The sequence below is a fragment of the Canis lupus genome, chromosome 34 (assembly GCF_048164855.1).
Source record: "Canis lupus baileyi chromosome 34, mCanLup2.hap1, whole genome shotgun sequence".
NCBI classification, from domain to species: domain Eukaryota; kingdom Metazoa; phylum Chordata; class Mammalia; order Carnivora; family Canidae; genus Canis; species Canis lupus.
Genome location: NC_132871.1, coordinates 19,818,737 through 19,844,095, shown reverse-complemented (window position 1 = coordinate 19,844,095; position 25,359 = coordinate 19,818,737). Strand labels below are relative to the sequence as shown.

At 39.5% G+C, this 25,359-nt stretch overlaps 1 protein-coding gene across 2 annotated transcripts in view; it reads right to left on the bottom strand.

Annotated features, from left to right (window-relative positions):
- Positions 1 to 25,359, bottom strand: part of TTC21B (tetratricopeptide repeat domain 21B) — a 78,095-nt gene that overhangs the window by 5,458 nt on the left and 47,278 nt on the right. For both annotated transcript variants that reach the window (XM_072811445.1, XM_072811444.1), the window contains exons 20-27: positions 23,988 to 24,176; positions 22,271 to 22,381; positions 20,944 to 21,025; positions 12,408 to 12,558; positions 12,038 to 12,199; positions 9,795 to 9,990; positions 6,338 to 6,562; positions 809 to 929 (exon numbers count right to left, since the gene is read on the bottom strand). In XM_072811445.1, coding sequence (XP_072667546.1) covers positions 809 to 929; positions 6,338 to 6,562; positions 9,795 to 9,990; positions 12,038 to 12,199; positions 12,408 to 12,558; positions 20,944 to 21,025; positions 22,271 to 22,381; positions 23,988 to 24,176 — 1,237 coding nt within the window. The remainder of the gene's footprint in view (positions 1 to 808; positions 930 to 6,337; positions 6,563 to 9,794; positions 9,991 to 12,037; positions 12,200 to 12,407; positions 12,559 to 20,943; positions 21,026 to 22,270; positions 22,382 to 23,987; positions 24,177 to 25,359) is intronic.

The window sequence follows — 25,359 nt, the reverse complement described above, 5'->3', positions numbered from 1 at the left end:
TCAGGAAGAATGGGTGAGGAACAGAGATAGTCTGAAGAGAGGCCTCTGGTGAGAGACGCCTTGAGTGAGACTGGACAGAAAGCTGAATTATTAGAGCGCCACCATGTGTAAGAGGGAAAGGGCCCCGTGGGCTGCCCCAGAGAAGCGACCTGGCCAGGTTCAATGCAGCGTATTTCAGCTCAGTACAAAGAAAGGGAAGAGCACAGGGATGAGCTGCCCCACAATGTGGGGGGAGGCTAGTCCCTAAGTACATTCCAGACGCTGTCTATCTGGTAGGGATGTTGCAGACTGCATTCCTTGAGTCTATCAGTGGAACAAGCTGATGTTTCTAGATGCTCAGGAAAAAAAACATGTCCCATGGTCCTGTTATTGTGGGACACGTGTCCCCTCTGTGACATCCATCACAACATACATGAGTGTATAAAGGCACAGAGGAAATCCTGCAGTAAAGAAACCTGCAGAACTTGATTTAATGAAATGTTTTCCTAGCTGCCCCGACACTGGCACCCCTTTTCCCCCAGCATTGCCATTTTGGAAATAGCAGAGGCTTAAGGGAGAGAAAGGGGCAGAATTAGATTAGATGTCCTTTAAGGTGACTGAGGATCAGTTCGAATCTCAGGAAATTATATTAACTATTAAGCTAATAATCTATTATAAATATAAAGGTTATTTTTCAGAAGAACTAATACAGGAAGTTGGTTCTTAATGCATATTTTGTTCTTAAAAAAATCAACTGCATTTAAATGCAGATTAACAAATAGAACCCAAGTTTCCAGTGAAAATCTAGTATCTAATTTGTTAAACTCACCAACTGCTGGATTCGTCTGATTGCTGTGTTTCCACGCCATCTCATAGTTTAAGGCAGCGTCGGTATATGCTTGCTCTTTTTCCATAATGTATCCCATATATTCATAAGCTTTGCAGCAAGACTGAAGGAAAATAGGACATGTGTCAATAGATTACACTTGACTTTATGGGGGTACTTAGGACTGTAGAGGTCGACCACATTAACTCATTTAATTGGCACATAAAACAATGTTTTTCAACTTTGGCTATGCAATCAAATCATCTATGGGACTTAATAATAAAAGATTCTAATCAAGCTCAACTCCCATTCCCTCCGAAGTTGGGTGGACAGGCAAGGGAATGTATATTTATATATATATATATAAAATATATATAATATAATACATAATATATAAATATATAATATATATATTATATATAATATATATGTGTGTATATTATATATATAATATAGTTTTTATCACAATTTCAACTTAAAATTAACCATGTTAAAAACCCATGAACCTGTATCTTCAACAATTAAATCATGACTAATACTGTTTTAACCTCTAGCTTCATGCCTGTGCTGTCCTTCTGTATTAGAAAATAAAATATCCTCAGTGTACTGTCTCATTCATAAATCTTTTAGTATGCCTCTTTAAATATAAGGACTTCCTTTAAACATAACCAGTTTATCATACCTAAAATGTAACAACTCCTTGATATTACCAGATATCCAGGCATTTTTCAAATTTCAATGGTCTCAACATAATTTTGTTTGGTTTTTAATTTGTTAGGATGATGAACCAAACAAGGCCCATACTCTGTGACTGGCTGAAATGTCTCTCAACTTCTTTTTGATCTAGAGGTTCCCCTCCATCTCTCTCTGTGTGTCTCTTTTCTTGCAGTTAAATGTAGCAAACAATAATTTTTATCCTACAGTTTGTCACAACCCAGATTTAGTTGAGTGCATCCTTGTGGTGCTTCCCCTATGTTACTGATAGCTGGAAATTGTAATTAGAGCTAGAGATTTAAATTTGATTTCAATCTTTGGGAAAAGAGGTGAAAGACTTCATTAGGTCAGTGCCCTACTGAGTCACACTGGAGCCTGAGGTATAGGGAAAAATGCACAACTCTGTATACATGTTTTTGTGATTTTTTTTTTTGTGTGTGTGTGTGGCACTGTCAGGAGGGATTCCTGACTTTTTTTCTTTTTTTTTTTTTTTTAAAGATTTTATTTATGTATTTATGAGAGACAGAGAGAGAGAGAGGCAGAGACACAAGCAGAGGGAGAAGCAGGCCCCATGCATGGAACCTGATGTGGGGCTCAATCCCGGGTCTCCAGGATCAGGCCCTGGGCTGAAGGCAGCCCTAAACCACTGAGCCACCGAGCTGCCCTTTTGTGATTTTTTTAATTGCTAGTTCTTTCCCTAAACATTAATTTTTACAAGTCAAACTGAAAAGTGGGGATATTGAAACTCGTAACATTTTACATTTGAATATTGTCTTTATACCCAAACAAAATTTATAATAATTTAATTTTCCTGGGGGATCCCTGGGTGGCTCAGCAGTTTGGCGCCCGCCTTCGGCCCAGGGTGTAATCCTGGAGTCCCGGATCAAGTCCCACGTTGGGTTCCCTGCGTGGAGCCTGCTTCTCCCTCTGCCTGTGTCTCTCTCTGTGTGTGTCTCTCATGAATAAATAAATAAAATCTTTAAAAAAATTTTTATTTTCCTGACTTTAATGGGAGAAAATATGTCAATATTTTCATTAAAATCATTACCCATCGAAAAATACATAAAAACATAGATTCAGAGGCATAATGTTTCCCTTTTGTTTCAGGTTTCAATACTGCTTAGCACAGCACTGTCAGTGCTATTTAACATTTTGATATTTTGATTTAAAAAATACTGCATTATTTATTATAATAATCTTTTATGATAATACTCTTGATTACCTTGATTAAATGATTATTTATCTACAACGGAGTGAATGTTTATATTCCCCTGAAATTCATATGTTGAAATCCAGTGTGATGGTACCAGGAGATAGGATATTTGAGAGGTAATTAGGTCATGAGGATGCAGCTCTCATGAGTGGGACTGGTGTCCTTATAAGAGACCCCGGCCAGTTCTCTCACCCTTTGCTTCCCCATGTGAGCATACAACAAAAAGCTGGTGGCCTGCAACCCAGAACAGAGCCCTCACCAGAACCTAATCAGGCTGGCATGCTGATCTCAGACTTTTAGCCTCTGGAACTGTGAGAAATCAATTTGTGTTGTTTATAAGCCACCCGGCCTAGAGTACCAAGGCCTAGAGTACTTTGTTACGGTAGCACCAGCTACCGTAACTACTACTTAAAGTGCCCTTTTAAATTCTGGACCCCAAGTGAGGGTTTTACTTGCTCACCCCAATCCAGCCCCATCACAGATGGCGTGTTCTTCCCTAGGAGGCACATAATACCAGATTCTCTTTTTATGATGTTATATCTATTCATTAATTTATCAGGGATTGGAAAATGGTGATAATCTATCGCTCTTTCTTCATTTATTAGCTGGAAACATCTTGAGAATATCTCCTTTTATACTATATTGTTACCCATGGTATAGTTCACACAGGAAAGGTAAGAGAAGTGCTTAATGCACTTCCTTTATTTGCCAGGTTTAGAAATAACAGTTCATCGGCATATTTCAGCGGTGACCAATTAGGTTTTTGATTTTCTTTTCTTTTTTGAATCTTTGTAAACTCATGGATTTAAACTTATTTGCAGTTTCAATCCACTGCAGTTACTATTCTTATCGAAAGTTAATGTGTTCCAACTTTGGCTAGTGTGTCTTCAAGTTGGCTCCTGAGTCCTTGACATGACTCTAATCATCTTCGATAGCTTCCTTGCCATCTGGTATGACAAGATGGTCTAGTGTCATCTTGTACATTTCTGTCCCAGATCTGGATGATCTCCATCTTTTAATTATACAATTCAAGGTTTCTAAGCTCTAGTTCCTGAATCTCATGCTTCCAATATTGACATGTCTAATCAGCCAAACTGGCGCCTCTAAAGTAGCCATTCGTGTTCAACCATGCAATATACTGCTGTCAGTGTTCTGGCAAACTGAAATTCTATCTGCATTGAAACCTTAATTCTCACATAATCTTGCTTAATCCTGGACTAGGCATGTAAGGGTCAGCCGTCTGGCAGCTAACATTTTTCTTTTTCTTTTCTGTTTTTTTATTTATTTTATTTATTTTTTTATTGAGGTATAGTTGACTCACAATGTTACATTAGTTTTAGGTGTACAACAGAGTGATTTAACAAGTCTATACCTTATGTTATGCTCATCACAAGTGTAGCTACCATCTGTTACCATACAATCCTATTACAGTATCATTGACTATATTCCCTGGGCTGTACCTTTCATCTCCATGACTTATTCATCCCATAACTGGAAGTCTGAATCTCTTATTTCTCTTCACCCACTGTCCACCCCCCCCCCCAACTCCCAACCTTTCTGGTAATCATTAGTTTGTTCTTTGAATTTATGAGTCTGTTTCTGTTTTTTGTTTGTTTAGATTCCACACATAAGTGAAATCATATGATGTTTATCTTTCTCTGACTTACTTCATTTAGCCTAATACCCTCTAGGTCTATCCATGATGTCACAAATGGCAAGGACTCATTCTATGGCTTAGTAATATTCCATTGTGTGTATGTGTGTGTGTGTATGCTACATCTTAATATATGTGCTGCTGAAGCGAGCACAATGCTACATCTTCTTTATTTGTTCATCCATCTATATACACTTGGGTCACTTTTTTTTAAAGATTTATTTATTTTTAAAAAAGATGTATTTATTTTAGAGAGAGCATGAGTGAGCAGAGGGGCAGAAGAATGGGAAGGGGGGCAGGCAGGTGGAGGAGAGTAGCAGATTTCCTGCTGAGCACAGAGCCTAATGTGGGGCTTCATCTTAGGACCCTGAGATCATGACCTGAACCAAAATCAAGAGTTGGATGCTTAATCAACTGAGACACCCAGGTGCCCCATACTTGGGAGATACATACTCTATATATGTTATTGTAAATAATGCTGCAATAAACATGGGAGTGCATATGTCTTTTTGAATTAGTATTTTCATTTTCTTTGGGCAAATACCCAGTAGTGGAATTACTGGATCATATGGTATTTCTACTTTTAACTTTTAGAGGAATGTCCATCTGTTTTCCATAATGGCTGCTCCAATAAACATTTCTACCAACAGTATACAAGAGTTTCCTTTTCTCTACATACTTGCCAACACTTGTTATTTCTTATCTTTTGATTCTAACATTTGTGACAAGTCTAAAATAATATTCCATCGTGGTCTGAATTCGCATTTCCCTGATGGTTAGTGATGTTCAGCATCTTTTCATGTCTTCTTTGGAAAAATATAGATTCAGGTCCTCTGCCCATTTTTAAATTGGATTATTCAACTTCTCTAAATCTTTGGATATTAACCTCTTATCAAATATATCACTGCAAATATCTTCTCCCACCTCACAGGTTGCTTTTTTGTTTTGTTGAAGGTTTCTGTCTTGATGCACAAGCTTTTTATTTTGGTGTAGTCCCAATAGTTTATTTTTGTTTTGTTTCTCTTGCCTGAGGGGTCTGGAAGTTTACATTTTTCAAGACCTATTAATGAGAATCTGTTTTTCAAGGTCAATTTAACTTAAAATTAGATCTACAGACTATAAATTGATAAATGGCTTGATGTTTTAGGTTTTTAAAGTTCGTAAAAAAGTAACTTAGCATTAGACGACCATAGCTCTTTAAAAACAAAAGATCCACTTTGTAATCTAATTTGCTGGAAGAGAATAAAACAGATTTATTATGATTAAAACACTGAAGTAATTGATATGGATCTGTAAAGATAAATATCCTCAAGTTTCTAAGTTGAGTACAATTATTTCTCAACAAATACTAACAAATTCTTAACTTAAAAAATGTTATAATAAGACACTCTTTTGGCAATGCCCAAATGCACTGTAGTTCCTAAGAGACCTCGGATTTCTATGGACTTGAAGATTCTCAATTTCATACCTAAAGATAAGGACTTTTTAATAAACAAATTAAATGCTGAAAAGACTTTTACCCAGAAAATATATTATGCATAGTGGATTCTAATAATGTGAAAACAACATGCAGCTGCAGTAAATTCATCTAGAGTATTTCTTAATGGGAGGGACAGGCGTCCGCAATTAACGTTCTTCTGCAATTTTCATTAGTTCTGGGATGAGCTGGATAATCACAGGCAAATGCTTGACATTCCATAAACACTTTCTGTAAGTGGGGCATACCACAGCTGAAACTTGAAACTGCATAAATCTCTATTTTTCTTTATTTTCAAGAACAAATGGCTTCTTTCTTCTCATTAATGTTTATTTCCTGATTGTGGTAAGAATATACACTTTTCAAAAACCACACAAGAATCCTTAGAAATGGACCAACATTCTCTAATGACCTATTGCAGAAAGTTTCTACATCAAAAGTTAACGACTATTTTTTTACTCTTCAATCACCTACCTTATTATGACGCAGGCACCGTTTTAACAGCTCTTCCGCCATGTCGTATTTTGCTGATTGAATATAAATATCAGCAAGCAGCAGCCAGCCCTTCTCGAAGTCTTCAGCATCAATAGGATTCCAGTTCATCTTCGCAATCCGCTTCAGCTGGTTCCGGGCTCGTGGAGTCTGTTTCAAGATCACGTAAGCTGTTGCGATTCCCAAAATGGCTGGAACGTGATCCTTCTGTAAGAAAGCAACACTTCAGATCCCCTAGATACTCTAGATTAATGCCCCATGCTTAAAAGGAAACATGGCAAGCAGCGAGTGCTCCACAACATGAGAACTGTCCTGTGGACTCGGTATCTGGCTCCGCATAGACCACTGCGCGATGGCCTTTCATCAATACACCAAGCAGCCTCAAGCCACCATGAGGAAACTTGGTCAGGCAACACGTGGCCAAAATAATTTAATAAGTATGCAGATACCATGACCACACGATTTAGCTTGATAGTGTCTGTAAAACACAATGGTCCTTTAGAGAGAGTTCAGTGTCACAAAATGTCACTCTATGGAACCAACAAACTAGTAAGAATTGGTAATAAATGGAAGCCATTAGGGATCTACCCAGGAAACCCAGTATGTGTATATCCCTGCTAAAGCTAGGGTGGCTTCTTACGTTTCTGCAGAGGGACTGTGATGTTTTTATAACGAGGAAGGCTTCAGGTTAAAAGACAAAGGGTGAGAAACTGTGATACAGAAACTACAATATCATGACCGTAATAAAGGTGCACTGTGAGACAGCAAGTTTGGGTGACCGAGAAGGAATGCTACAAAAGGACAGTAGAGTGGTATGTTCATTGTCCAACACTGATCATCAGGGTTGGAAGTCAGAAACCACCCCGGAGGAGAGAAGGACAATTCCTTAGAGCTTGATGAAAATAATTTTAATTTTAATAAGATAAAACTTATCTTAAAACTTAGATTTAATAATTTTAATAAGATAAAACTTATTTTGGTTGTAATTCTATGCCTACCAACAAACACCCAATGTGTAATTGGTTCCCCTAATTAAGGAATGGCAAAAGGTCTGAGTGCCAAATCCAGCCAACTGGTGGTAGATTTTGGAAACCTGAGGAGTATGTCATCAATTATTGAGCACCCCTGCCCTCTGCTTCCTCCTGGAGAAAGGAAAGACAGTAGAGGCCTGCTCTGAATTTGTCAGCCAGGTCCCAGGACGGTCCAAGACAAGAAGACTCCTGTAAAAAATGTCCAGATCTAGTCACATGCTAAAAATACCCCACAATATACATTTAAAACTAAGTTTTAAACATTAAAACATTTAAACATTAAAAACATTTAAACTAATATCATTAAAACATTTAAACTAATATCACACACCTTGAGTTTGCTTAGAATTAGTTCCTCACAGCTTGATCACTCCTGAATGAACTCAAGAATAGTTTCTAAAGGTACAAACCAGAGTTCCAACCCCTGCATTAGACCCACGTGTCTCTTCCGGTGCAGACATCCCATGGTGTTCAGCTGGCTTTTCTCTTTCTCTGTCCCTCTGAGCTGCAGCAACTTGAGATTATGGAGGATAGTACGGCCATGGGACGAACAACGCACCCTCCTGGTTCAAGGTGACAGGATGAAAGCAGGTGGAAAGCTTTGCTTGGGTTTAATGTAGCTTCCACTGCTTAGTCCCGGGACTTCCTGTCACGTGCCTGTTTTTCCATCAATGTGGATGCCACATTGTGTTGTGAATATGCCCGACGCTTCCCTGCCTCCTTGCCTTTGCTCACATTTTCCCCTGTCCCTAAAGTGTATCTTCTCTGTCTCTGCCTGTGAAAATGTAATTTATCGTGGTTCTTCTTAGAGCATGCTTCTCCACAAAAGGGCCTCCCCAGTCTCCTAATACTATTTCCTACAGCACTTTTACAGCAACTCGAGAACAGAATGTACTAGATTCTGGTTTGTACATAGTCTGTATGCTTTGCCTCATCTTCCCTGGATTACGATAAACTTGACAGAAGAGACAGCACTTGGTTCACCTCTGCGACTCCCACTGGGCCTAGCACCCACTGGCGGCTTAATGGATATTCAGTATCTTTAATACACGCAGCTTATGAATTAAAAGGAAACAGGGCAAGATAAAACTCACTGTTTCTGAAATTTCAGCTCATGCATCAGTCTTTGGCCGGTATGGTCAGTACACAGATTTGAGGGCAGGATATTACTAATCAGATATGTAAGACTGATAAAAATAATGCAGTCTCACCAACACACAAAAAATGGTGTTTCTAGGAAACCGCCGTGATGTCACTCACTGCTTTTGGTATTCCCTCAAACCTCACAATTTAAACTCTCTCCCCTACTTCTGGTCTCTATTTGTCAGCCACTCTCATCCGTCCACTGCCACATGGCCCTCCACCCAACTCCCCCCCCACCCCAAGAAAATGACTTCAGGGTCAGCAGAAGGGCTGCTCCAGGAAGCCACTGCTGCTGGTGCTACCTTGCTGGTTAGTTCCATGGTGGCTGGCAGTGGTGATTCAGCGCCATTTAGGATACTTGTTCTCAAATGGCAACAGGAGCTGTGGCTCCCCAAAGCCCCCGTGGGGTGTGGGAAGCAGGAGGAAGGGGCCACTGTAGGGAGTTTCTGGTAGCTTTCTGCTGCCACTGTGCCCTCTGAAACACAGTGGAGTTCTGTATATCCTCTGAGAGACATAAATTATGGGGTTTTGGTGGCCTACACCACTGCTGAGTGGATGATCGTGAAACCCAAGGAGTATGCTTAGAACTAGCTATCACGCACTGCTGATGGAGTGGGGACCTAGAATCCCTTCCTTACTCCAAGCTGTATTGAAGAAATACAGCACTACGTGAGGGAGGGGAAAAGAGGGCACCCAGAGAGTGAGAAGGTGGATCTGGGCGAACCGAAAAGAGAAGAAAGCCTTTGCTCTATTATTATTGTTGTTACTTCTATTATTACTGCAGGGGGGTATTTCAGTGTCGCGAAAAAACACCACCATTGTTCGCATGACTGAATTATAAGTTGTCAGTATTGATCTCATTTAGCCCTAGAGTTGGGAACATTTCAAGTTTGCCTATGTGAAAAGGTGAGCTAGCAAGGCAGCCAGGTGTTTATTTTCATTAGTCAGTTAAGTGAAACAACACAGAAATCCTCCAGACAATAGAGCCAGTCCTCTGAGAGTTAATTTATGCCCTTTTGAAGAAGAATTTCCTTTCTCTAGAATTTACCATTCTAATAGAAAAAATATATCAACAACATATCAAAGTAGCAACAAAAGAGTATCTTCTGGAAACAAAGGTACGTTGTGTAGAATTATGGCAAGCTAGAGAGGCAATTTTTTCTTGTAATTAAGTCAATCTTCAGAAAATAAACAGCTAATTGAAATACATATCTCTATACTGCCAAGGAAAGAGAATATAAAGCTGAAAAACAAAATCTACTGACCTCAGATGATGCTATTTCAGTGAAGGTATTCAATGCTTGCTCAACATTAGACTTCTGTTTGGTAGCGACCAGGCAATAGTTTTCCATTATGCGAAGCTGTACATGGCCCTGAATGGTCTGAGGTTTTAGTTCTTTAAGGAGTTTTTCTGCTGTTCTCACTGCTAACTGCACGGATTCTTGCTTCTCAGTTGAATTACTGTATACAATTAAAAATAAATCTCTCGTGTCTATTACTCATGAAGTACAATTCATTGAGATTAGAATGAGCCCCAGGGTACACTGGTTTCTCTTCTGTTCCTAATGTCAAGTACTCCTTTTGCAAAATATCGCTCATTCTCTTCTAATACAAAGTGAACCACAGTTATAATGCATTATATTTAAACACAATTAATATAGCTTTAATAAAACATCATTAAACATTTATTCACTTTAGACTGAAGACAAACATTGGACGGTATCTACATGTGGTATGTGCGTTCGTTTCTGCTAATATCAAGCTAGAATTCAGGATAAGTAGAATCATACAATTATCAAGGGGTAGCTCTACTCAGAAAATGAAAGGGAAGAAAGGAGGGAGTAAAAAAATAACTAACCCTGCTGAAATACCTACTGTGTGCCAAGCACTGCAGTGTTTTTAGCTGCCTATCAGACTTTGAGAAAAGAAACTACGTATCTAGGGTGCCTGGGTGGCTGTCTTCTGCTCAGGTCATGATTCCAGGGTCCTGGGATTGAGCCCAGCATCTGGCCTCCTAGGCTGGCTCCCTACTCAGTGGGGACCCTGCTTCTACCTCTCCCTCTGGTGCGGCCCCCCACCCCGACTCGCATTGTCTCTCAAATAAATAAAATCCTTATAAAATTATGTATCTGTCAAAAGGCTGTAAATTTCAAGAGTAATAACAATTTGAATATGTAATAACAATTATCTTATTTTTTAAAGAAATATATAAACCAATTAATAAAAGGAAACTAAACTCTCAAAGCCTAATCACTAAAGCCACTGGTCTTTTTCTCAGGCTTTAGGCTTTATCTTCTCTAAAACACTTCACACTGTTGGCGACCTTCTTCAGAGTCCCCCTCCTCTGCCTTCTGTAACACTACACAGTTTGGGGTCTCTTTCTACCACACTGCCCTTCCTCCTCCAATCCCCTTAAATGCTAGCATGCCCAAAATTAGTTCTCACTGCATTCTACTTGCAAAGAGGGCCATTCGTTGGGTTCTAACTACCTACTCTGGGCACACACTCTCCCAAACCTGTATCTCCAGCAGTGACCTCCCATTTGAGTTCCAGTTTTGTATTTTCAACTATTTTGCTAAGGATTTCCAGGAGGACAGCCTATAGTTGCATAACAGTATGTTACCTTAACCTTTCTAAAACAAACATAAACATGCCTCCCCCTTGCTCTAAAACTTCCAATGGTCTCTATAATCCAAACTTTCAAATCTGTCATTAAAATCTCTCAGCAGTCTGGTTCTAATTTGCTCACTCCTCTGTTCATCTTCCCCTGACTGCTTGGCACTGCTAAGATTTCTATGAATTCTTATAACACTTAATATCCATCTCACCCATTTCTGCTTTGTCAGAGATTGGTTTTCGAATATTGTCTTGCCTCCTAGGTGAATTACCTGCTCCTGAAGGCAGAAACTACCTTATATACCTCATACATTTACATCCTTATATACCCCCATCATGCCTTGCCCAATTCTGAGAACAAGCAACAAACACAGGTTGACAGCAATGACATCATTTAAGCACAGTGCACTACAGAGGCTACCAGCAGGAGCTTTGAACCACGTAGAGCTCAGGCCACATCTTGCCCCCATCATTTACTATGACCTTAGACAAGTTAATTCTGAGCGTGGTTCACAACGCTGTAGCAGAGAGCAAATAGGACAATGCGTATGAAGTATGAAGCACAGGGTGTGGCATAGAACTACCATTTGCTAAGCAGTTACCATTGCTGTGTGGACAACTTTCACTCAAGTAATCACATTCTACAACTTACCTTGTTTTCAACTTGAGTAATTAGGGGAGCATCTTCGTAACCTGCTTATTCTGGTTCTGGAAACCTCCTAAAAGCATTTCATGCTTGTTTCAGAGAATAGCTATTCTAGCTATGATTTTTTTTCATCTGACCTTTCATCAGTGCTGTCCTAGAATTGAGCCCTCCTTTAGAAGGTATCCTTGCTTCTTATCCCTAAGAAGTGTTTCCAGAAAAGGGATACTTTGTCAAATGATAACTCACCCAAGGTCTCCATCCAGATTTTCAAATACTTCGCCTCCAACAGTTTCATTATCTGGATTCAGACAGATTTCTATCATGTTATAAAGGGCATTTTGACCCCAATCACTGTCTTTCCGAGCTTTATTAAAATGTCGAAGGGCATCATTTGGTTCTCCAGTATACCTTGTTAGATGTTTAAAAAAGAAAAAAAAAAAATCACTTATTTCAATCATTGACTACAAACTTTAAGTCATTTATAAGCTCTTTGGTAAATAAAATCATTAACATATTTTGAAATGAAGTTTTATCTTAAGACAAATGAAAGGTTATCTACTTTATTCACAAGGAAGAAAATAACTATTACGTGGTACTTATTCACCAATAGATTTACCAAAGATATAGTCCTTTACAGTACTGAAATCCTGGCTCCAACTTTGCTCTGGAGTTACGTTTTTCAGCCATTGAGAAAAATCTTGGAACATCCTCAAGTTTGCCACATCTTCTCAGGAAATCAATTAAACGAGATAATGTCATATAATTATCTAGAAAGAAACAGTATTTCAGACATGGACAACATTTTATATTTCTTGTTTTGACTGTTATAATCCAATTTCATTAAAATATAGTTTACTTCAAATGAGCAAAATTTAAATACAAGCAAAATTAATGTCTTAGGGGTTATAAAGCCCTAAAGAGACTGTGTGAGCAACTGGATAAAGGTTCAGTTGGTCTGGACAGTGAGAGAAGCCAATCTATAAAATACAAGCCAATCTATTAAAATGTACATTTGTCATAACTTAATTTTCAGCTGTTCCTGGGACCCAAACCTACAAAGAGTCTCTGCATTGGTCATCTAAATCCTAACTGTAAAATTCAGGAGGGTTGATGAGATTGCACAGGCTGAGTCTATCTCTGACCTCCTTTCTCACTCATTGCACCTAGGAAGGGGGTGAGAATGGTACCTTTTGGTGCTAATGTTTGGGGTGGGCAATTAGAAATTTTACTCTACACTTGCCTTATTATGTATATGTGACTAATATATTGGATGTTAGCTACCATAATATAACTGTAACAGATTAGTCCCAGTGTTTTAATCCTATTTTATCTTCTGAGAAAAAAGAATTGATTTAGTTCTTTGATGTCAAGTATAATTTCCTGGCAGGTTCCTAGAAAGCCTTCTCCCAATTCTATCTAGTTCTTTCGCATCACTAAAATACTAAGTTTTGAGAAAAATTTTAAAATGTTTTTAAGATTGTAAAAATAATTCACGGACATCTTAGAAAATTTGGAAAAACACAGAAAAGTATAAAGAAGAAAAAAATCATTCATATTCCCACCAGCTGGAAATTAAAACATTTTGGTACAATTCCTTTCATATATTTATGAGTGAAAATCATTCTGACAATACTTAAATGCATGCTTAAAATTTTGTTTCTTTGCTTACATATATACAAAATTGAAGGCACCTTGGGGTTTTAATTTTGGTTCAACATTACACAGTAAACATTTCCCAACTGTCAATAAACGGTCTTCAAAAATGGTTGATTTCAATGGCTGCATAGTAGTCTATTATATTGATGGCTCACATTTTATTTCTCTATAGTTGTGCTTTGTTAGGTATTTGGGCTCTGAAGTTTCAGTTAGCACAGGATTCGTAGTAGGAGATTTGCAAAAATCCTCATTATATGTTATGCCGATCATTTTTGTAGAGTGAGTGAGAATTAAAAGACACAAACAAATGCTTTTTAAGCAATTTAATCCTTGATTTTATGTTCCAAGAAGAGAAAATATCATATGATCTGGCAAGTCCACTTCTGGGTATATATTCAAAAGAACTGAAAGCAGGGCATCAAGCAAATATTTGTACACCAGTATTTACAGCAGCATTACTCACAATAGCCAAAAGTGGAGACCACTCCAATGTTCATCATTAGATGAATGAATGAATGAATGAATGAAAAAATAAATAAATAAATAAATAAATAAATAAATAAATAAATGATATTATTCCACCTTAAAAAGGAAGAGAATTCTGACAACATGCCACAACTTGGATGAATCTTGGAAACATTACACCAAATGAAATGAGCCTGGCAAAAAATGACAAATACCACATTTCCACCTTATATAAAGTATCTATAGTCATCAAATTCATAGAGGGGAAGAATGGTGATTGCCAGGGGATAGGGAGAGGGAACCTTGGGGAGTTAGTGTTTAATGGGTACAGAATTTTAGTTGGAATGATGAAAAAGTTCTGAAGATGAATAATGATAATGGTTACAAAATAATTTGGATTTGCTTAATGTCACTGAACTGTACACTTAAAAATGGCTAAAATGGTAACTTTTATGCTATGTATTTTGTTATGTTACCACAATAAAAAATATATAAAAAAAACCGCTGTAGGCTCTCTACTCTATCATATGATGTCAAGATAATTTAGGTTATGACAACAGTATCATTTGCCTTCCTAGGCCTATAATCTTGGGTCTCAAGATTTTTTTCTTCCTGCTTTTTAGCATCACTAAAAAGTAGAGCATGATAAGAATAGAGTTTCAGAAAAAGAGGATTCAAATGTATCAGTCTTGTCATTTAGCTATACAAATTCAAGCAAATTACTCAAATTCTCTAAATGAAAGATTACTTATTTTCTTAATAGGATTATAATGTTGACCCTTAAAATGCCATTGAAACCAAATAAAACAAGGTCATGAGAGAGCTTTAAAAATACAATGGTCATTAGGAATATTTACAAGTTCAAAAGTTTTGATAGGAACTAGGGGTATCTACCTATAATAAGTTTGTGGAATCTAGAAGCTGTATTGGATGAGGCAGGACATAAAGGTTAAAATTTCTGGCCAGGGCAGCCCAGGTGGCTCAGTGGTTTAGTGCCGCCTTCAGCCCAGGGTGTGATCCTGGAGATGCGGGATCGAGTCCCACGACTGACTCCCTGCTTCTCCCTCTGCCTGTGTCTCTGCTTCTCTCTCTCTCTCTCTCTCTCTCTCTGTCATTAATTAATAAATAAAATCTTGAAAAATAAAAATAAAAAAATAACATTTCTGGCCAAAGTTTTTTATTTTATTTTTTTATGATATTGCTAATACATGTGGTGCATCATATTGCTAATGTTTTCTAAAGTCAGCGTTTGGAGGCTAGGTGATAATTATCACCTTGTAATATTACTGAAATGTATTACTATTCAAATACATTCAAATTATCATCACCACTGATAGATAAAATTACATTAATGTCTTTTGGTTAACCATGCAATCTGACAGCAGGCAAATTTCCGTATTTAAGGAATCCATTGAAAACTGAAATGTATTACATTGAAAAAAAAAAAAAACTTAGCCATACTTGTTGTTGGATAGTGAGAAAATATCAAAATAATTATAGTGTGATGTGATATGGCATGAATAAGGTGCTACACGGAATTACAAGGCACAGAATTCCTAACTTTGCCTGCGGGACGCAGGAGGTTTCCGCACAGAATCAGCCTTCTGGGCAGCCTGAAGGCTAAGAGGAGGATCCCGCCAGGCAGCAAAGACATTCTGAGGGGTTCCGCAGGGGGGCAGATGGTATGTGCAGAGAGACAGAGCAGCAGTGCTCAGGGAGTGCTGGTAAGTCCAAGGTTTCTAGATCTTAAAGTGGAGGAAGAGGGGTAAGAGGTACAAATGGACCAATAATTTAAGGCCATCTTATTATCAAAAGAATGCTGATTTTAGACTCTATCCTGGAGAGCCATCCTAAATTTTAAGCAAAGGAATAGCTTTTGATTTATGAAAGTGAGATGAAGTCCTATGAAGGTGTGGGGCAGCAGGAGCCGAGAGGCTGGAAGGTGAGTGTGGAACCTGCGCTGGCCGCCGGGTGAGCAGGGGCTAGGAGAGGCCCCCTGTGTGTGATAGAGGCTCCTCCGCAGTCAGACCTGATGGGCCCTGTTCAGCAGTTGATGTGAGGGGAGGGAAAACCCAGAGAGAGACTTTGCCTGATGGAGATTTTGAAAGAGAAGAGGTGTCATCTGTCAAGAGAACAGTAATTCCACCCATAAGAAGGATTCTCTACTAAGATTAAGTCAAATTAGACAGTGTATTTCTGAAGTAAGCTAAAATACAGCATTAATTTAAGGTATGTGCTGCTAAGGATGACTTATAATTCATGCGGAAAGTATAAACACAGAGGCGTTAGAATAGTTCTGATAAAACAGATCTGTGAATGGAGTCCTACTAGGAATAAAGCATAGAACACAAGGTTAAAAACATAACAACGACATAGACAATGACAATTTTCTTGACATTTTATATTTTCAAATGTCTAGATATTTGAGCCATTCATTGATCCATTCAGCCAATAAACATTTCTTTTGCACCATCTATGTGTCAGGCAATGTACCCAATGCCAGGGATGTAAGATGAACGTGATGTGATCCCCACAAACTTGAGGAGTTTGCAGTTTCGTGGAGAAGACAAATGTATGCAGAAATATTTTCAGGCAATCGCTAAAAGAAATAAAGAAGTATGAAGGGAGTTATCCAGGACTGGGGTAATCAATGCGTCCCAGATTGTTGAGACCTTCTTTCTTTTAGTTTCGGAATTCCGCATTATCTAGGGGATCCTTCAGTCTCAGGCAAATCGAGGTAAATGATCACCCTACTCAGCAGCACATAAGGCATCTTACACAGTAAGTGGTGCCAGAAAGACACAAGCTTTTGTTCTTGGCAGAGGGTGAGTATATTTTGGACTATGTGTTGGGAAGGATAGTGAAGAAGAATAAGGAAGGCAAAGTACACTATAGGCGAAAGGGAAAAGAAACACGCAAGGATTTGGAGGTGTGGACACCCATCATTTGATGTTTGCTATTTCTGGAGTACAAGGTCCTTATGCTGAATTTACAAATAATTTATTTTGTACTTGTTTATAAACAGTCCAAAGCTGCCAGTCAATTTGACTATTATTTATTAAAAAAAAGTGCTGATGCTAAGTTACTTGGCTGAAATGAAATTCACATGACAGATGAGGGCTTCTTCAAATCTTCTATGTGAGCATCCTAATGTCATCAAGGACTTAAAAATATTCACAAGGGCAAAGGTGTGTTTTTTAAAGAAACCAGGATGGATTATTCTCTCAGAGGAAAGTGCTGCTACATGGAAACAGCTGGAGACAGAATGAAAATAGCATGTATGCTCCCTTAAGAGGCAGTTCAGAGAAGAAGGAAAGGACAAAACTGAGTCTGGAACCCAGGAGAGGAGCAGCAAGAGAAAAATAACAGGCCTAAAGCAAGCAAGAATCAGCTGTGGGCAACTGGGTGGGCAGGATGGGCCTGTATTTTGAACTCTCAGAGAGTAGAGGGGGTAAGGTGTTGACATAATTAACACAGAGCAGAAGCTGGGACCCACGGGGGCAAGAAACAACCAGGTGTCCCTCAAATTCAAGTTTTTTAAAGGTATAAGCATTAGTAACTATAACACATAGAGGACTTATGGTTCTTGGAGTTGCCCTACTGGAAGGAGAACCACCCTAGGTTCACAGCATCCAAACCGGGGAGCTCTGATCGCCTGTGCCATTGGCCCACCGTGGAGCCACCAGGGTTGACAAGAACTGAATGACAGCTCTAGGACTTCTCTGAGCCTTCAAACTCTCCTTGGTAAAAACACAGCTAATACACAGGACTGTTTCCACCTTCCTTTCCTGTCCTCCCTATCCTTCCCCCCTCCCTCCTTCCGTCTCCCTTCTTTCCTTTGCTCCTTCCACTCTTCTTTCTATTCAATATTCACTGAGCACTAAGCTGACCAGATACTGTTTTAAGTCCTGGAAACACAGCAGCAACGACACTTCCGGGCCACTTGATGTTTTTGTTCTGTGATTTATAATTTTTGTTTTGGGAGCATCTGGATGGTTCAGTGGTTTAGCGTCTGCCTTTGGCTCAGGTCATGATCCCGGGGTCCTGGGACAGAGTCCCAGATTGGGCTCCCCACAGGGAGCCTCCTTCTCCCTCTGCCTATGTTATGTCTATGCCTCTCTCTCTCTGTGTCTCTCATGAATAAATAAAATCTTAAAAAAATAATTTTTATTTTGGTTTCTTTTACAAGGGTGATATTAAAACACACACACAAGGTAGAAAGCAGAGCAGTAAGAGGTGTTATAGATACTGGATGGCCATGGAAGGGCGCTCTCAGGAGACCAAAGAGAAAGGCAGAGGACTCAGGTGTCCTGTTGATACTGTGGAACCTTTGTGACACTCCCTGCATCACCTACTTTTAAACTTCTTGTACGTAAGAGAAAAAATTAAAAAGCAATAATTACTTGGGCCACTGGAATTTCGAGGGGGGAGGGCATTCTCCGCTACTTTCTGTTTTCAGCAAAAAGCATTCCTGAACTGTCCAGAGGCAAGGAACAGAAACCAGGGTGAGTTACGAGAAGAGAGCAGTAAAAATCTATGTGAGAGATGACGGTGGAGACCAGGTGGCAGCAGCACAGGAAGCAAAAGGTGATGGGATTTCAGATTTACCCTGAAGGTAGAGCAAACAGGGGATCTGCTGACAGACGGGATGTGGTACAGAGAAAGATGAGCCAAAGGTCACTCTAAGGGTTAGGGCCTGGGATGCTAGGGTGGCTCAGGGCGCGAGTCCCGGGATCGAGTCCCATGTCAGGCTCCCTGCATGGAGCCTGCTTCTCCCTCTGCCTGTGTCTCTGCCTTTCTCTCTCTCTGTCTCTCATGAATAAATAAATAAATCTTTAAAAAAAAAAAAAAAAGTGTTAGGGCCTAAGTGGGTAAGTAGTGATGCTATTTCCTAAGGAGAAGAATGAAATAAGGAGTAGATTTGAAGGGAGGGAAAGATACACTGTTCTCTGTGGACATGTTAGGCTTGAGATCCTGGGACAGCCGAGGGGGAATGTAAACAGGCGGTGGTGTGTAGGAGTCAGCACCGGAGATGCACATCTGCAAGACACCAGCACACACACAGCACATAAAGCCACAGGCTTGGATGAAGTCAGCCAGTGGGCTGAATGGATTAAAAAAAGATTTAAAAGTTCAAGAGCCATGGTCTAGAACATTCTGAGATTTACAGGTCATAAAGAGAACACAGATCTAACAAAGGGGTGGACCGTAGGAAGGGGAAAGCCCAGGTAAGGCTAGCAGGCCAGTAGCCAGTGAGAGCCCTTAACGGGGAGAGGGGTAAAGGAGGGGCCGTGCTGAGCACAAAGAGCCCAGCAATCCACGTCAGAGCTAAGAAGTGGATGCACTGTGGAAGGAGCCTCGGTGTCCATCGACAGACGAATGGATAAAGAAGCTGTGGTCTATGTAAACAATGGAATATTCCTCAGCCATCAGAAACGACAAATACTCACCATTTGCTTCGACGTGGATGGACCTGGAGGGTATGATGCTGAGTGAAATAAGTCAATCGGAGAAGGACAAACATTATATGGTCTCATTCATTTGGGGAATATAAAAAATAGTGAAAGGGAATAAAGGGAAAGGAGAGAAAATGAGTGGGAAATATCAGAAAGGGAGACAGAACATGAGAGACTCCTAACTCTGGGAAACGAACTAGGGGTGGTGGAAAGGGAGGTGGCCGGGGGGTGGGGGTGACTGGGTGGCGGGCACTGAGGGGGGCACTTGACGGGATGAGCACTGGGTGTTATTCTATATGTTGGCAAATGGAACACCAATAAAAAATAAATTTATTAAAAAAAAAAAGAAGTGGATGCAGGATCCGATGCGGGATCCAGCCGCACCGAGTGGCTGGCTGCCCTGCAGAAGGGGCTGCCCTGGGCCCCGGAGGCGAGCTGACACAGGGGACACAGCACGGGTGGATGCCGCCTACAGGAAATCTGCTAGGAAGGACAATGCAAGAATGGAGCAGCAGCTGGAAGGAAGAGTAACTGGAGAGTTAAGAATGGGTTCAGCAACTATAGCCAAACTGTGGAAGGAGCCTCGGTGTCCATCGAAAGATGAATGGATAAAGAAGCTGTGGTCTATGTATACAATGGAATATTCCTCAGCCATTAGAAACGACAAATACCCACCATTTGCTTCAACGTGGATGGAACTGGAGGGTATTATGCTGAGTGAAATAAGTCAATAGGAGAAGGACAAACATTATATGTTCTCATTCATTTGGGGAATATAAATAATAGTGAAAGGGAGTAGAAGGGAAAGGAGAAGAAATGTGTGGGAAATATCAGAAAGGGAGACAGAACGTAAAGACTCCTAACTCTGGGAAACGAACTAGGGGTGGTGGAAGGGGAGGAGGTCCACCAGCAACTGGGTGGCGGGCACTGAGGGGGGCACTTGACGGCATGAGCACTGGGTGTTATTCTGTATGTTGGCAAATGGAACACCAATAAAAAATAAATTTATTATTATTAAAAAAAAAAGAATGGGTTCAGCAAAGGGCTCTCACACCACGCTGCTTGCAGACAGAGGAAACAACGACAGGGGCAGGAGAGAGAAGTGGAGGGAGAGAGCCCTCCAGGAGGTGGTGGGGGGCTGCGCGCGGGGGGCACACCCGGGGAGGACAGTCGCTGGGGGCAGGCAGGCCTGGTGACAGGCCGATGGAGACCTTCTCTTCCAGTCGTTCCTCCGACTCAAGTAGGAGGCAGCATTTTTAGCTGAGAACAGGGAAGGGGGAAAGGGGACTGGAGGCTTGAGGAGGGAGGAGAAAGTGTACAAAGCAGTTGGAGTGAGAGAATTCACTAGAGAAACACAGCAGCTGCCAGGCAGCATGTGAGGGCCCACTGGGGTCTGTGGTCATAATTCAATGGGAGGCCAGTCAATGGTGTTGCGTTTTCCTTACAGCGCTTCCTGCTGCTCAGGGGCAAGTGTGGAATAAGTGGACAGCTGGGTTCAACCGAGGCTTCCCCAACAGGCAAAGGGAGGAGAAGAGAAGTGATTGTGTTATAAAAACATAATCAGTGGATATTTACCTGGTTTGCGCTCTAAAAGCTGCTGTAAATGAAACACCGCTTGTTCATAGTCCTGTTTCCTGAACATGAGGTCGGCCATCATCTATAAAGGTAAAAGTTGGTTCTAAAAATATTGCCGAAAAAAAAAATAAAAATAAAAATAAAAATAAAAATAAAAATAAAAATATTGCCGTATTGACAAAGCGTATCCTTTCCTGTCAAGATTTAGGGCTACGTAAACACACACGAAAAACAAGAGGAGGGCAAAGTTTATAAAAAAGAGCCGTTTAAAATTCAAGTACACCTTCAGCAGATTAGCCCTGATATCAGCCTAACGGGAGATAATTAAAGATGTGAAACAGATCGCTCTGCTCACAAAACTTTATTTTTAGCAGAAAATATGTCTCAAGTGGTTATTTTAAAAATAGAAATTTGAAGGGAATTGCACACTCTATGTGTTATCATAGAAAAGATGCCTCCCTGGACGTGGCTAAAATGACGAGAAGATTTTTAAAGACCCCAAACACTCTTAAACCCTAAATATTTCAAAGGAATAAAATGAGCAAGATCTACTGAGCTTTTCTTATTGTGTGTTTTAGAAGGGATACTTTTTATATTTCTTTTCAGCCATAATGATAACTTTCAGTGAACCTCACACACTGTCATCTATGTAGCTGTTTGAAAAGCAATGCATACCTCAACCCAGGCAAAAATGAGGAAGCAAAGCAAAACTCAGAAACACACCATCTTAGAATGACAGTTTTTTTCTGTAACTCCAAAAGTCCCACAGAAACTTTTAAATGAGTCCAGCATCTCTGGCTAAGTACAAAAAACTTAGTCTTTAGCAAATGGTAGCTTTATCCCGTGAATTCCTCCTGACGAAGGATCCTCTTAGGCATGAAGGAAAATTAACGAGACCCAAAAGCGTAAGTAAAGGCTAGACTAGGTTTACTATTCTTTGTTTCTTAAGAAACAAAAAGATTCTTGGTCTTTATTGGTAAAATGTATTAATGATGTTAAAAATATTATTTCTTCCAAAAGCCAACACAAGCTAGGCCTAAGTATTAGTTTTATCGGGGTAAAATTTGAAACCTCCACATGAAATATAAAACACAATGCCTTGGGGATCCCTGGGTGGCTCAGTGGTTTAGTACCACCTTCAGCCCAGGGTGTGATCCTGGATCGAGTCCCATGTCGGGCTCCCTGCCTGGAGCCTGCTTCTCCCTCTGCCTGTGTCTCTGCCTCTCTCTCTGTGTCTCTCATGAATAAATAAATAAAATCTTCAAACAAACAACAAAACAAAACAAAACCACAATGCCTTTACAGCACTGAAGTCTCCTGGACTAACCATGGTGGCAGCCTCATTGTCCTGGTCACTCTGGAGAAGTAGAGCACATTGCCGGAGGCAGGCATCTGGATCTTCCTGTGCCAGGTATAATCGTGCCAGCTCCAACATTATCTGTACAGAAAAAGTGCAACACCAGTCAGAAACTGTTTTGGAATAAAAAATGAATAAGGAGGGACACCTGGGTGGCTCAGCAGTTAAGTGTCTGCCTTCAGCCCAGGGCGTAATCCTGGAGTCCCGGGATTGAGTCCCACATCGGGCTCCCTGCATGGAGCCTGCTTCTCCCTCCTCCTGTGTCTCTGTCTCTCTCTCTCTGTCTCTCTCTCGAATGAATAAATAAAATCTTCAAAAAAAAATGAATAAGGAAAATGTGTGTGACTTTTGTGTGACCAAAAGTGATTGCAGTAAACATGCCCAGCACGACAGGCAGGAAAACTATAGGCATGTTCGGCTTTACTTTCTCCAATACTGGAAAAAAAGGAAAAGAGAAACACAAAGCACTGTGGAAAGGATGCTGATCTTAAACCAGATATTAGATTCTAGTCTAGGCTTCTCCACGATGGGCCCAAGTCCCTGTTACCTCTTGAAACCTGTTTTCTCATTTGAAAAATAAAAAGCTTGAAGCAGATAATTTCTAAGGTATCCTTCAGATTTGAAACCATGATTCCAACTCCTTTAGCTGTCACTAAACAAGGTACCTGTTTGGTTATGCCTTAAAGGTTCTTTTTGCCTTACATCTGAGTTGTATTAATTTTAAAAGGTTCAATTTAAAACCTTAAATTCTAACATAGGGTTGTCTTTTGTTCTACATCATGAAATAAGTCTCAGAGACAAATACCATATGAGTTCACTCAGATGTGGTGTTTAAGAAACAAAACCAAAAAGCAAAGGGGAAAAAAAGAAGAGAGAGAGGCATAAACCAAGAAATAGACTTTTAACCACAGAGAACACATGGAAGGTTACCAGTGCGTGTGTGTGTGTGTGGGGGGGGTGGGGAATGGGTGAAATAAGTGATGGGGATTAAGGAGGGCCCTTGGAGTGATGAGCACGGGGTGTTGTGTGGAAGTGCTGAATCACACTATATGGTACATCTGTAACTAATATTACTTTATGTTAACCAGAACTTAAGTTAAAAAAAAGAAAAAAGAAAAATATACATTTTTTTAAAGAAAAAATCATCTATCAAGTTCTGAGAGAGTAACAGGATTTTAGTTTACATAACCAGACACATAAAGAAGTTTTCTATACCAGTATTATCCTTACATTTATCCTCATGTTGTGCCAATTGAGATAACAGATTCTAGTCACACTTTTGTTCATATCCACCAAACAGCAATTGAAATACAGAGGTATGCAACCACAGTTTAGTAAACTCAACTGAATCATCTAGATCCAGATATTTGAGATTGAGAAATTGTTTTACAGTGATTACTAAAATACAGATTAATATAAAAAAACTCCAGAACTTATGGATTTTCTTTATAACACTTTACCATAATAATTTTTAAAGCTCTAACATTAGTGTAAGGCATCATATAAGTATTTTGAAGAATTTCTAGAAAAGATGCTTATTTTTCAGCTTGTATTTTTATGACATTTTTCTTTTCTTTCTTTCTTTTTTTTTAAACAAATAAGCTGGTCAAAATTTTACATTTGGGGCCACAGTATAACAAATGACATCTGGAATAAAAGGTGGTGAAAATTTTACAAAGGTACTGACCTTATTATCTGTATCACAGTGAACAAGAGCCTCTCTATAAAACTTAATTGCTTTTTCATAGTCTCGCTGAGCAACAGAATGTTTTGCAATCCCTGCACAAATTTCAGCTGCTAACTGTTTCTGTGCGGGAGCTGCGTCTGGCTGTTCCATCTGAACACGCTTTAGTACCCGAGTTTGTAATTCTCGAGCCTAGAAAAAAAAATATGGATAAAAAGGAATTTTAAAAAGAAATAGAAAATAAATGAAACAATTCTCAATAACTCACACACAGCATAATTTTACAGAAGATCTACTTATGCCTTATTGGCCCTCAATCTAACAAAGCCTGATCCAAGGAAAATGTCTTAATTGAGGTCTTAAACATGCACTTGTTTGCAAATGAGCCAGCATGCACGTATCTTTCCAACTGAAGTACACAAAAATTACGGAGTCTTTTCCCACTGTAATCAGGATTATGTACAGAAAGCTCACTAAGGAGGAAATGCAACCATGAAACAAATATTTGAAAAAAGAATCTAGGTGCTGTAATTAAATAAGTGGAAATGTAAAATGTTTATTAAATTAATAAACTACTATCTAAACATTATTAAATCAAATATTGGCAAGTCTCAGGCACTAAGTACATCCATATATTGTTGATGACATACAAATGAGTCCAATCTTTCTGGAGAACATCCTCACAAAACATGCTAACTCGATAAACTAACCAGACTATTGAATCTAGCTGGTTTACTCTTTGGAAGGCTATTATGGATATTACTTAGAAGAAAAAAAGAAAACATGTTATCTGTCATAAGGGAAAAAATATCTTTTGTTTGTCGTAAAAACACAAAAAGAAACAACAAGAAAAAAACAAACCTGAGAGCAACTCAAATGTCTAATGACAGAGAAATGACTATTGACTGGCAGAGTTTATGTAAGGTCCAGTGCTAAACACACCCAGGAAGGGAGGGGTGCCTTCGAGGTGAGAAGGTACAGTAGGTTGCTAAGCTGGAAGATTATGGGCCTTACTACCTACATGTTTGATTTCTGAAACACTGAGACCTTCCTTTCGTAATTGATAGAGAAATCCTATGTTTTAGGTCTTCACAATAAAATTTAACTTTGAGCTATAGATAAGCATCCACTAATGCATTCATGCATTCATTTAACAAAGAATAAATGGCCACCATCTGCCACACATTCTGCTACACACAGGGAGCCCTTCTGGGCACTCTTGTCAAAATGTTGGTTGACAATTGGTCTTTGATGAAGATGGTCTAAAGCTGAGTATTCTTTAGAACCAGAGGTCATAATATTAATTTAAGGCATCATAATAAGCGTTCTTTTAGAAATGAAAGAGAAAAGATTAGAAAAATAATGGTGTATAGAG